Source organism: Pogona vitticeps, chromosome 1, assembly GCF_051106095.1.
Source record: "Pogona vitticeps strain Pit_001003342236 chromosome 1, PviZW2.1, whole genome shotgun sequence".
Lineage (NCBI taxonomy): Eukaryota > Metazoa > Chordata > Lepidosauria > Squamata > Agamidae > Pogona > Pogona vitticeps.
Window position 1 is genome coordinate 62,006,119 of NC_135783.1, and position 12,815 is coordinate 62,018,933.

The window sequence follows — 12,815 nt, forward strand, 5'->3', positions numbered from 1 at the left end:
AAGGATATGCGATAGAGCCCGTCTTACTATGTTCAATGGAACCATCTCTGACATAAGTGTACATAGGATTGCAGCCTTAGGTCTCCAACTCAAACATCCCACTGTAAGAATTCAGGATTTCTCTGTTATAGCAACCACAGCACCAAAAGAATACTGGAGGAAAAGGTAATAGGTCTAGAACTTTTTTCCTTTATATAAAATCAAAGCTTTGGCAAATATGAGGTGGGGAATTATAGAAAATAGGCATATTGGACAATAACTATAAAGGATGAAGATTACTTTATATTTTGTCTGACACTGGACCTCTTCTTTGCAGGCTCAATTGTCTCTGGCTTTGAATGGTATCTCAGATAAAGCAAAAGAAGCAAAAGAATTTCTGGTTCAGCTGAAAAATATTTTACAGCAGATACAGGTAGTAATTCCAGAATTCTGTTCTTGATTTTGTGTTGCGTGGTTTTAAGTCAGCTGGCAAACTAATCATGCGCTATAGCTTTCTCTTTGATGTTAGTAGGAATGTTTACCTGGTTAACTTGAAACAAGTACTGGAAACCACAGTAACTGGGCAATGCCCTATCCTTCACGGTGTTGTGGCCCAAATGCTCTGGAAAAAACAAATGGTCATACTTTTTGAAAGCTCAAATAAAATTCGAGAGCAGGAATAAGTCACTCGTGGCCCAACAGGTGTTATTAGACTCTATTGGCAATGCTGTGGAGGACTCCCACCATCTACAGAATCGCACGTTGCCCACACTTGCTCTCAGAGAATTGATGAGATCAGAACTGGCTTGTTTTTAGGCCACAATTCTCTGCACACTGATTAAAACTAAGCCCAGTTGACATCAGTGGGGGTTTGTTTGGAATCTAGAAATCAGTTTGGTATATAACAGGGGTGGGCAACATAATGGCCTCTCAGCCACTTGGAGCACCCCAGAGATATTTTGCAACCTCTTAGCCCCCTTGGAGCTCCTAGCCCACAAGGTTTAAAAAATAAAATAAAAACTCCAAAAGCCCCTTCGTGCCTTCTGAAGGCCTAGGTCCATTCTTCCATATTTGAGGATGGACAAGGCAGCTGCTCCCCATAATGCCATATTTTTAGTTTTTTTTAAAATGGCCACTAGAGGGGGGGGGTTTTCAGTTGTAATATTTTTTTAGTAAACATTCTTCCAGTTAACAAAAACTCATTGCTATCATCATCATCATCATCATCATCATCATCATCATCATCATCATCATCATCATCATCATCATCATCAAATTAAATATGCAAATTATCCTTCTTGGCTACAATCTTCCCTTTTAGTCTTGCCTTCTTGTGAAAATGGCCCTCAGGCTGCTGGCAGACCTAAAAAATCTAACTGAGATTGCCCTCCCCTAGTTTATAAGGATTTCCTGTTGTTCTGTTTTCAAAAACTTGTTTGAATAGTTATCTCTGCAAAACAATCAGTCAAATAACATCTGCATAGATGCTTGGCTTTAAATATTGTTGCAAGGGGATGGTAGTATTCATACATGGAAACTTATTGCGTACCTTTGAATTTGGATTGGTCCTCCGAATATGCCATCCTTGAAAACCTGTGATCTCATCAGCATGGACAGTTCCTCCTCTGATAGAAATTGCAAGGATTCCACACTGTTCTTGGGTTTGTAGCTGCTATGGCTAATTCACCATCTGGTTGCCAATCTTCTGATGCTCAGCATGTTGTGAACTGTCTACAACAGTTCTTGAACTTCAGACACTGTCTGCTTGCTTGAAGACTTAGAGGCTTGGTAGAATTTGCTAAGCTTGTGTCCAGATGCTGTAGCCTTCAAGAGTCCCGGATCACTTCCCTGAAAGGATGAGGCATCAGGATAAGAATATCTGAGTGTGAATATGCCATAGAATGAATGTGTCATTTTCATGACTGGATCCATGCAGTTTGCCTTACGGAAGAGTTATTTATGAACCTCTTACTGTGGTTTCCACCATTTGCTTCAAGTTACTCAGTTAAGTCACTTGAATACTACATTCAGGCAGGATTAAAAAGAAAACCATGCAACTAACTCCATGTACCCAGGAAGAGCTTTCAGCTGTCTATTTTCCAGCCACAAAAGTTAGAAACATTGTCTTCACTCTGTGTGAATGTTAAAAATGTGTAGTTTAAACCTTATGTGCTAGAATGCTGGGTTGTTGAGTGCATTCTTAGCACATGTTATACAGATGGCTGCCGGCAGGCTAACCGAGTAATGAGGCTTGGGTTGGATGGAACATTTCTTTAATGGTCAATGTAAGTTTTCTCTGCGTTCAGTCTTACATCAGTTCTGTCCAATTATTGCTTAGTCTGCAGAACAACGTTAAAGACCCTACAAAAATGTCCTCTAATAGTTACATTTTGCTTAGAATGTTTGAGCTGAGAATTACATACCAAATCATGGAGAAGTGTGGAATCTCAAGAATAACCATATTCTTAAATGCATCTTAATTCATCTGTGAAGTGCAAACCACATTTCTCTCTCCCCACCCTGCCTCACTGCTCGATGCAAGAGGAACAGCTATAGGAACTATTCCCAGACTTGCATCTCTTCCTGATAGATTAGCACAACAATTAAATGCAATGCTGTGGTAACTTAAGGTGATGCAGCGCTGGGTTGGTGAAAGCACTGTGCTTCTCCACACACCACTGCCCATGCTCCTCTGGACAGCTTGTGCCATTGACTCTTTCTTCAAAGCCAGGTATTTTACAGCAGATACAGGTAAACTGCTGCAGTCAGAGGGGGAGGAGGAGGAAGAGATAACTGAGACAGAGTCAGTGGCACCAGCCGCTTATGGTGCTGCTAACTATTTCTGTTGCTGCCACCACTGCATCCTCTGTCCTCAAGCCAAGCATTAGAGCAAAAAAGAAGAGATAGAAATATGGATAGAGATGGGCAGTGGGTGTATGTATGGGGTGAGCCTTAGTGGAAGAAGCATGTCACTTTTCAGCTGCTAGCAAGCTGTTTCTGCCACTGACTATCTGGCTTTGGGCTGCTTTTTCCTCTCTTCCTAGGCTGTCTCAACTCTTGCCTAGAGTATCACTAGATTTGATACCATGGACAGCCTACAAGCCATCCCCACTTGGACCTTATTTGAAACTCAAAATATTATTTTAGGAAGGACCACTTAACAGGTGACCAGGGAAGATTCATCATGCAACCATTTTAGATAAGTTTGAATTTATCAGTTCAGGCTGGGGATCTGCCAAGCCCTTTCAAAAAAGAACAAGAAAATAAATGTTGTCAATGCCTTGAGAGAGCCAGGCTTTTCTATTGTAGAAATAAGTGCAGGTTTCTTTCGCCCCCCCCCCTTCCCAAGGAAAACGGCTTGGATTATGAAGCTTGTCTAGTTGCTCAGTGCGATGCTCTGGTTGACGCTTTGACTCGTCAGAAGGCAAAACTACTCACAAAAGTTACAAAGGAGCGGGAGCATAAACTAAAGGTGAGTGAAAACCTCATTTGACACCACCTATCCATATATTAACTTTCTTGGGACATATCCATTAAGTAATACAACTCAACAATGATTAGCTTAAGAGCAGAGTGATGCATTCTCTTGACAAACATTTCTCACACTCACAATTAGTGAGAGCCATGGCAGCCATGTGCCAGTGAGATTAGTGGCTGAGAAGAGATGCTTGCAGATTTTCCTTATGCTTTATGACCATTCGTTTCCACTGTTAACCAAGTCAAGATTATTGACCATTTCAGGAGCCACCTAGAAAGCAAGCAATTCAAACGACTTTTGTAGGGGACAATCAGTGGTGAACAAAGGTATGGGAAACCATACCTCTAACACTGTCTGATCTTCTGGAGCAAATCTCCCTAGCAAAAGAAACATGGGGTTAGGACTCATATTTTCCTCGTAACATCTCATTTTATCCAAAGGAAAGCTTCAAGGGAGCAATACTGAAAGAAAACCCTTTCTTGGAATTATCCCAAGTAAAAGAAGACTAGCATGATCAATAAAACATTGTTTCAAATATTCATACTAGAGTGATTGTTTCACTTTATTTTCCTACCCATCAGGAAAATCCCATCTGTTCCTCTGAATATAAATGGCCAAATCTTTATGTTTTGACTGTGTGGTTAGTGGAGGGATGTGGTGGCGCTGCAGGCTAAACCTCAGAAGCCTTTGTGTGCTGCAGGGTCAGAAGACCAGCAGTCATAAGATCGAATCCACACAACGGAGTGAGCTCCCGTCGCTTTGTCCCAGCTCCTCGCCAACCTAGCAGTTTGAAAGCATATAAATGCGAGTAGATAAATAGGTACCACCTCGGTGGGAAGGTAAACAGCGTTCCGTGTATAGCTGCGCTGGCCACATGACAACGGAAACTGTCTTTGGAGAAACGCTGGCTCTACGGCTTGGAAACGGGGATGAGCACCGCCCCCTAGAGTCGAACACGACTGACTAAAATGTCAAGGGGAACCTCAAGGGGAACCTCAAGAACACTTCATCTGTTGAAGGGCTGTAACTTGAACAAATGGAGATTCAAAATAAGTCTGCCGTGCAGAGCAGACTTTGTAGAAAACCAAAGCAAAAGACCCACAATCTCCTCTCCACACCTCATCAATCTGAGGCAGCCCATCCCTCTTCTAGGCATAGTGTTTTACTTGTATACCTCCAGAATCCGCTCTCCTTGTTGGCATCCTAAACAATGGAGAAGAGATGATGACTCGCACCTAGTTCAAGGATTGTTTTGGCTGCTGAACCCTCCAGGAGCAGCTGCCTGGCTTTACCAAATGCTGATGCTTGACTACCCTGTAGATGTGTCTTATCTACATTTCAAAGGTTTAGGGCAAGACTGCGCAAAGCATAGCTCTTCATGTGTTGTTGCACTGCAGCTCCCAGCATTTGTTCTCCTTGCTGGCTGTAATGGCTTGGATTGCTGGGAGCAGCCATCAAAGGAGCATTCCTCACCATGGAGGCAATTCCCAGAGTTCCTTGCCATTGCCCATGCTTGGGGAGGCTGCTGGCACATCCCAGTCTACAAATTTAACAGAGGTGAGTAATCCCAGCCTCTTGTCCAGCCTTGCTGCCTATGGGATCCCCCAATCACTTTTTCCCTGCTTCCCAATCATCAGCTGATCAGAATCGATTGATTTATCATGTTTACACTCCCCTTTCTATTAAAGAACAGCAGGAAAGGCAGCTAACATACATAATCCAAACAGGTTAAAAACAAATTACAAAATAGTAAAAAAAGAGATTAAAAGTAGATTGAACAACAAAACTAATAACATTGAAATGAGCAAAGTAACCCTAAAGATTGCAATTGCAGCCAGGGTTGCCATCTAGATCAGGGGTGCTGGAGGAGGAAGAGAAGAAGGTTTTGCCCTCCCTTTTCTGCAGCATCTCCAAAACACACAGGACTAATTAGAAGTGGAGCTAATGCAGATCAGCAGCATCACTTCAACTGCAGCTGCAGCATATATAGCTTCTAGGTACTCCCTGCCCCTATTCCTTCCAAGATGATTTATTCAGTTCAGTGGAAGTTGAGAATCTCACGCACTGTATACAGTTGTTTTTTCCTTCTTTCCTCCCCTAGGTTGTGTGGGACCAGATAAATCATTGCACCCTGAAACTACGACAGTCAACAGGGCTGATGGAATATTGTCTGGAAGTAATCAAAGAAAATGACCCTTCTGGGTTTTTGCAGGTATGTTGTCTTTTAATTCTGTAGTAACCCATCGTTGTTGCTCATGATAGTGGTGATGTACAAAGGACTGCAGTTATGAAGTATATGTTTTTCTTAACATCTTTCCTGATACACCTGCAGGTCCTGTGCAGTTATATGGAATGAATGAGTCATTCCACCCATTTCGGTAGGTGAAAATTAAAGGATGTGGATTCATTTGAGAATGATTTTGAATGGGCCCACTTATTTACATGGGTTTAATTTTCCCCCCCCCCCATCTTTTTCTCATAATGTGTGATTCTACCCAGTGGAATCATGATGATTCATTGTAGAAGTCTAAGGACTTGGTGGCCAAAGTAAAAACTGAGAGGGTGACTCTGGAGCATGGACCTGATTCCCTGAAGGCTAGCAACTACAACTCTTGGGGTCACAATCACTTTTAACAGATGATCCTGTAATAACTTTTCTGTGTATGTTTTGGGATTGTATATTTTTGTTTCAGATTTCAGATGCTTTGATTAAACGTGTCCAAGTCTCTCAGGAGCAGTGGGTCAAAGGAGCTCTGGAACCAAAAGTATCTGCTGAGTTTGACCTGACTTTGGACAGTGACCCCTTGCTGCAGTCGATTCACCAGCTGGACTTCATTCAGATGAAATGTAGGGGTGAGCTTTTGTAAATTGATTTTTCTTTACTATTCCTGTTTTTCCCTTTTTGTACTAGGATTTCAAACAGCAGTGGTGCTGGTAAGGCAGGCATGGACTTCAGAAATGGGAGTCATTTATCCAGATGTCAACTACCCCTCCCCCCACAAAGGATCAGACAGGAGCATTAGATTATGATGTTAGACATCTGAGAAGATGAAAAGTTTCATCTCTTCTTTTCAAAGTGAAGTTTGCTAATGTTACTGTACCCTTAAGAAAGAGCTTTCCTCCATTTCAGTGGTGCCTCACTTAACGACATCATTTCGTTCCAGCGAAATCCCTGTAGAGCGAAAACGTCTTAAAGCGAAAATAAAAAACCCATTGAAATGCATTAAAACCTGGTTAATGCGTTCCAGTGGGCTAAAAACTCACAGTCCAGCGAAGATCCTCCATTCGGCAGCCATTTTTGGTGCCTGTATAACGAGGAATCCGTCCCTAAGCACAGTGGGGAGCCATTTTGAGCACCCGGAGGCCATTTTGAAAACAATCAGCTGTTTTGATCGTCGTAATGCAAAGAATCAGTTCCCAAAGCAGGGAACTGATCTTCGCAAAGCAAAAAAAACACACATTTAAAACATCGTTTTGCGATCACAATTGTAATTGCAAAAACATCATCGTGAAGCAGATTCGTCGTAATGTGGTGTAATCGTTAAGCGGGGCACGACTGTATAGCAGATCAGCAGCATTTCAAACTTAATTACCAATATAGACAATTGTATTTGCCCATGTTTTTAAGTTGCATCATTCTTAAAGAACGTAAGAGAAGTCCTACTAAATCAAAGACCCATCAAATCCAGCATTCTGTTTTTCATAGTGACCAGAAAAATGACTATGGGAAGTCCATAAGTAGAATATGAGTGCAATAGCACCTCATGGCTCTCCTCACCCATGGTTCCTCACCATCAGCTCACCAGAAATGGAACTCAAAAGTATATTTCACCATAATCTATAAGTTTTATACATTATTCTTATTAATATCCATTAACGGAATTATTTCACATGAATTTTTGTAATCCTTTTCAAAGTTGCCTAAGGGTCAAGCTAAAGTATATGCTTACCTTGGATATGGTACTCCCTCAAGTTGCAAAAATTGTCTGTTTGTCACAATGCATGCTCTTTTTTTCCTGTGTAATTTGCATTCCAGTGTGATGTGTTTTGTGACTGGTACTGGAAGATAAACACGCATTTAATTTGCATTGCTGATTGCCCACACACTGTTGTTATGGCCTTGAAGTTGTTTCCGTGACCATATGAATCAGAGATCTCCAAAGGCACATTAAAGGCAGAGGCTTCCTTAATGACTCAACCCAGTCACATAACCCTGAGGAAAATGTGTTGTGAGAAGTAAAGTAAGCTAATTGCAGGGAATACACATCCCTTCTAATACTAATTTGACTCTACATTGGGGACCATCACCAAATACTACAATGTATAGTAGAATGATACATCATATAGATCTAGCAATAAAAAAGAATGTGTTTCCTGAAATATATTCTGTATATGTTTTGGTATTGAATATTCCCTAATACGTATTTTAAATCTTTGAATATTTTTATACTTTATATTAGAATTTCACATCTAACAATAGTTGACTTCAATATTTGATATTTTACTTAGTATTTGACTTCAGGAGTTTTTATATGACAGCATTTGACAGCTAAGAAGTTGCAACCTGATGTTCAGTGATATTTAGCCCTGGACACTGTGGACAGTGATCATAGGCTGGTATAAGTACTTGCACAGATAGCTAACGTGGAATAGTGTTTGTTATTCAGCAATATTGTCACCAAGGTATCTTGGCTTTTGATAGTGTTTGACAGAACTCGGAAGAGTTATATTTTTAAAAACTAAAGCTTCCAGTGGTCATGATGATTGCGTGGTTTTGTCAATTGTGCTCCCCAAAAGTTAAATTTTCAAGTTCTGAAGTTTGACTGCCAAATGGCAAATAACAATTATTGTTAACCAGTGTTTGCTGTAGCATGCTTTGTTTGTTTGTTTGTTTGTTTGTTTGTTTGTTTGTTTGTTTGTTTGTTTGTTTGTTTGTTTGTTTGTTTGCTTACTTACTTACTTACTTACTTACTTACTTACTTACTTACTTACTTACTTACTTACTTACTTACTTAATACCCCACCCATCTAGATTGAAGTCTACTCTGGGTGGCTAACAATAATATATAAAACAAAAACAATATAATAACATAAAAAACAACAGTAGTAATATAGCTCAAGATGGGAAAAATATTCAAGTGATGACAAGAGGGAAAGCCTGCCTGAAGAGCCAGGTCTTACATTTGCTCTTGAAAACACCCAACGAGGGAGCCAGGCAGATCTCTGGGGGCAGACTGTTCCAAAGGTGAGGGGCCACTGCCAAGAAGGCCCGGTTTCTTGTTCTTTCTCTCCGGGCCTCCCTCAGCATTAGGCCCCTCAGCCGCCCTTCCTGGCTAGAATGAGTGATTCGGGTAGATCTAGGTGACATTGTTACATTTGTTGGAAGCTGACCACTTATGCCACATGGTCAAAGAACTTTAACTTCCAAGGGAAAAAACAAAACAAAACAAGATAAGATTCTGTGAACAATCTTTAAAGCACTCAAGTATCAGAGCCAGTGTTTTTAATTTTATCAGCATTTATATTAGGTTAAATTAGCAAAAAAGAAAGGAAGTGGGTTTAAAGGTGCAATTTGCCCCTTGATGCAACATAGTGCTTTATAGCTGGACAAATATTGTGGGAAGCATTGCTCTCATCTTGCTGCTTGGAATCCCAGGCAGGAGCTCCTACTTGGGCACAGATTTATATCCAGAAATAGATCTTTAGGCCTGCTCGCCCTTCCATTTCCTATATCTTGATCATTCTTTGAACTGCTTTTTTGACTCTGGATACTGAGAGTGCTCAGAGATAAGCACAGGAACAAAGGGAAACAAAATAAACAGAACTGACAGAGTGCAGAGGATGAATTTCCTTTGATAAAATACAGAAGGCTCTATGTTTCAGTCAACAAGACCTCTGCTGGAAAAGAATTGCAGGGCTCACAGAGAACCGCCTTTGCTATTCATCTCCACAAGATGTGTGCATAAATGATGAGTCCTGTTCAGTCAAAGTTCATTCGATTTCAGCACGCTTAATTCTGAACTCTAAAGGCTCAATCTTAAGCAATTAGGCCAGCCAATTTGACAGCTAAATCCTCAGAGGAACAGCAGAAAGTGCTTGAATTTAGATAGGTAGTTAAAGGCAAAAATCTACTCCCCAAAAGGGTATTGTGTGGCTTAACCAAAACAGTCGTTATATTAGTGAAGCTAGTGGGGAAAAAGGATCAGTAAACTGCTGCATTGAAATGTAAGCATTAGAAAAGAAAATGGAATTGAAAACAATTTAAGATTTTAAAATGCATCTAATACAACCTCTCAGTGTGCATTTTTTGCAAAAGGATCTGTTCTCACTTTGGAGACATTTTGATAGCTGATAGCCGGATGTCACAAAAGGAATGTAACAAAGCAGTAAGATCCTTGCCCCATTTTCTGCAACTGTACACTCTCCTAAAGATAGTTCTGCTGCATTTCAGAGTGACACTATCCACGGAGAAACTTATATGCAGCTGTAGCCCAAGCAAGGGGACAGGGCTTACCCTGAAAATTTGGGGCTGAGGTGCCCTTCTGCTCAGATTTTCATCACCCTGCTGAATTTTCTGAATGTGGTGACCTCTAGGATGTACTGCTTGTCCATGATCACTCCATGGATAGACTTAAAGGTGGAGCAACCCAGCACTATAGTCTCTGTGAACCAAATATGACTTGTTTTTTGAAGGCAATAACTGCTAGAAGGCAAAGCAACCTCTTGGCAACAACCAAAATATTTACCATGTACAACTCAATGAACCTGATGCATTCTAAGAGATCAAGGATTATGACATGAGCAAATTAAGAGAATTTGTACCTTCATGTATGGGATCATGTAAGCCAAGTAATTCACAAGCATGTTGAAAGATGGGAGAGACAGTACAGACAAAGTGAATGCTGTCTTAGGTATGCTGAGACACAGGATTTTTTTTGGAGGGAGGGAAATCCTTTAAAGACAGGTTTTCAGTCAAAGGGCAACTCCAGGCAGCAAAGACCTTGAGAGAAAAGTACTCTGCCCCATCTCATGCATAAATTGGAAACATTCCCTGAGCAAAAGAAGCAAGTGTTGCACTGTATTCTAAGCATATGGAAAAGTTACCTGTTTCTCATTTCTTAGCTGAGATAGGCCATTGCAATGGGACAGCATATTAAAAATTATCCCGCCCACACAAGAGTTCTCACTGCTGGTGAGAACTCAACAAGACGTCAAATGTTTTTCCCCATTGTTTTTTGCAAAATTTGCAAAGAAAAAAAAAGGCCCCTAGTGTCTTCTCCTTATGAGAAGCAAAGTACATACGTGCATGGAGAGAAAAAGAGAAGCAAAAGCACAAAAGGACCAGATGACTGTCTGCAAGGATACAAACCACCCATCCAGTCCTTTTGCTTTTTAATAGTCCAACACAGCAGTCAAATTTTGTGATTTACAGAAATGCACAAATATCAGTGTTACAAATGAACAAGAAAGGGAAAAGCCTTGCACTTTCTCCTCTATTATGAGGCCAGAAGAAAAGGAAGCACTTCCATCCCTAATTACATTCAAAACATATTGTGAGAAGTCAGCATGCAGAGATGACTGCAGCTGTAGAAATAAATTATTTAAATGGAATTTGTCTGTGAGGCCGGCCTGTCTATTATAGCTAAAAATATATTCCCTTAGGTTTGCCACTACCAATTGCCTAAGTTAAAGAGTTTAAAATGTTGCATCTGTAACACCAGAAAAAAGGCTGTTCAGATCCTTGGACACTGTGAAACAGAGGTCTGCTTTGGATGTCTGATCTATAGACAGAGGTTACACTCTATGACTGTTCAGGAGGACTGTAAATGCCTCCTGGGAAGAGCTTAAATCCTTGGGCACCAGTGTACTAGGGGTCTGTCTGCAGAGAGGGAGTAGAAATGGCAACTTGAATTTCCAAATGTATTCTCTGAAACATTGGAAAGGGCTACCAGTTACTTTCCACATAGATCTTGCACTGGTGCCCAGCTTCCTGTGAGCCTAAAGCATTCCCTTCACCCTGCCTCTAGAATGATTTTGAGTGACTCATCACACCAAAGAAACATTAAAGCATCAGTCACAGAGGTAGCCCAGATTCAGCAAATCCTTTGGAAATTTTACAATCTAGTTCAAGGTTTTATGGTTACTTGACTCTAATCAGAGAATGGTATCAATACTTAACTGAGCTTGGCAACACCAGCACCTAATTAGACATTGATTTCCACATTGGAATGTTTATAATGGCATGGGTCACATTATTCTCCAAGTAAACAAAAGTACTGAGATCTCTATGATGCACACATTATCGCTTCTCAGCAGCCATCGTCATTTCCACACAAAGGCAGATTTCACCCACAATATTCGGGCAGGGAAAGTCTAGAAAGAGATCAGTAACCTTATTGGGATTTTATTTTTTTCATTCTTAATGCTAAAGACAGGGATAACTTTGTCTAGAGATACATGAATCACATTTATAGTGGCATTTCTTTTAATCCAGAGGAAGATCGTGACAATGTGTTACATTATACTGATTGTCCACAATAACAGCCAAAGTGACTTTTGTCTTTCAGGCAACCAGTAGGGACCATGCTCTTAGGGCTGAAGTGATCTGCTGCATTAAATTTGTTCTGTGATATTTAGCAGCAGTCTCTTGTTTGCTCTGAGTGACTGTGAAATAAGACTACTTGTAAGAAGACCCTCCCCTAAGCTCTGGATCGAGGCACACACACTTACTTCAGATTTAAAAGGGGAATGATCTTAAATTTTACATTTCATCTAGTCCTTGAAGATCAAATGCGACATTAGACATTTGTAAAATGAGTAAAATTGGTCAGGGTGAACAAAGTGTGGTCTGAGGGCTGCACATTGTTCCCCATGTCATGGCATTCCCAGCCCTACCACATCAAATTAAAAAAAAATATTTTTTTGGCATTTTTGCTCAAAAAGTCCCCTTGTGTACTTTATGAGGGCCAATTTTGCCAATTTTGCCTCCTGCATCTCTGCTCCCGCCACTTATAAAATTAGTGCTAGAAGATATGATGAAACTTTTTTGTTTAGAAAAAGAAGCTTAAAAAATAAGAAGGCTTGTGGAAGCACATTGACCCAACATGTTCTGGGATGGGCCTCTGGAACTGCCCCACCTGACTTAAATGTTGGACTGGGATGCGAGAGATCTGGATTTTAGTTTCACTGAGCTATAAAACCTCCTGGGTGACTGTGGGGCATTCACTATCTTTCACCAATAGTGAAGAAGGAAGAGAGTTATATAGTCTGCCTTGAGCTTATTGAGGGGAAGGCAGGAAATGAAAGTAAATGATAAACAAATTTAACAGTTTGTTCTTTGCTTGTTTGTTCAGGCTTA

General features: G+C 40.6%; 1 protein-coding gene across 7 annotated transcripts in view; it reads left to right on the plus strand.

Annotated features, from left to right (window-relative positions):
• Nucleotides 1-12,815, plus strand: part of TRIM67 (tripartite motif containing 67) — a 47,531-nt gene that overhangs the window by 17,020 nt on the left and 17,696 nt on the right. For 4 of the 7 annotated variants that reach the window (XM_072993777.2, XM_072993785.2, XM_072993792.2 and 1 more), the window contains exons 2-5: nucleotides 317-412; nucleotides 3,329-3,451; nucleotides 5,559-5,669; nucleotides 6,151-6,304. In XM_072993777.2, the coding sequence (XP_072849878.2) occupies nucleotides 317-412; nucleotides 3,329-3,451; nucleotides 5,559-5,669; nucleotides 6,151-6,304 (484 nt within the window). Of the gene's footprint in view, nucleotides 1-316; nucleotides 413-3,328; nucleotides 3,452-5,558; nucleotides 5,670-6,150; nucleotides 6,311-12,815 lie in introns of all 7 variants that reach the window. The other 3 variants (XM_078383163.1, XM_072993784.2, XM_078383162.1) reach the window with 1 other exon arrangement.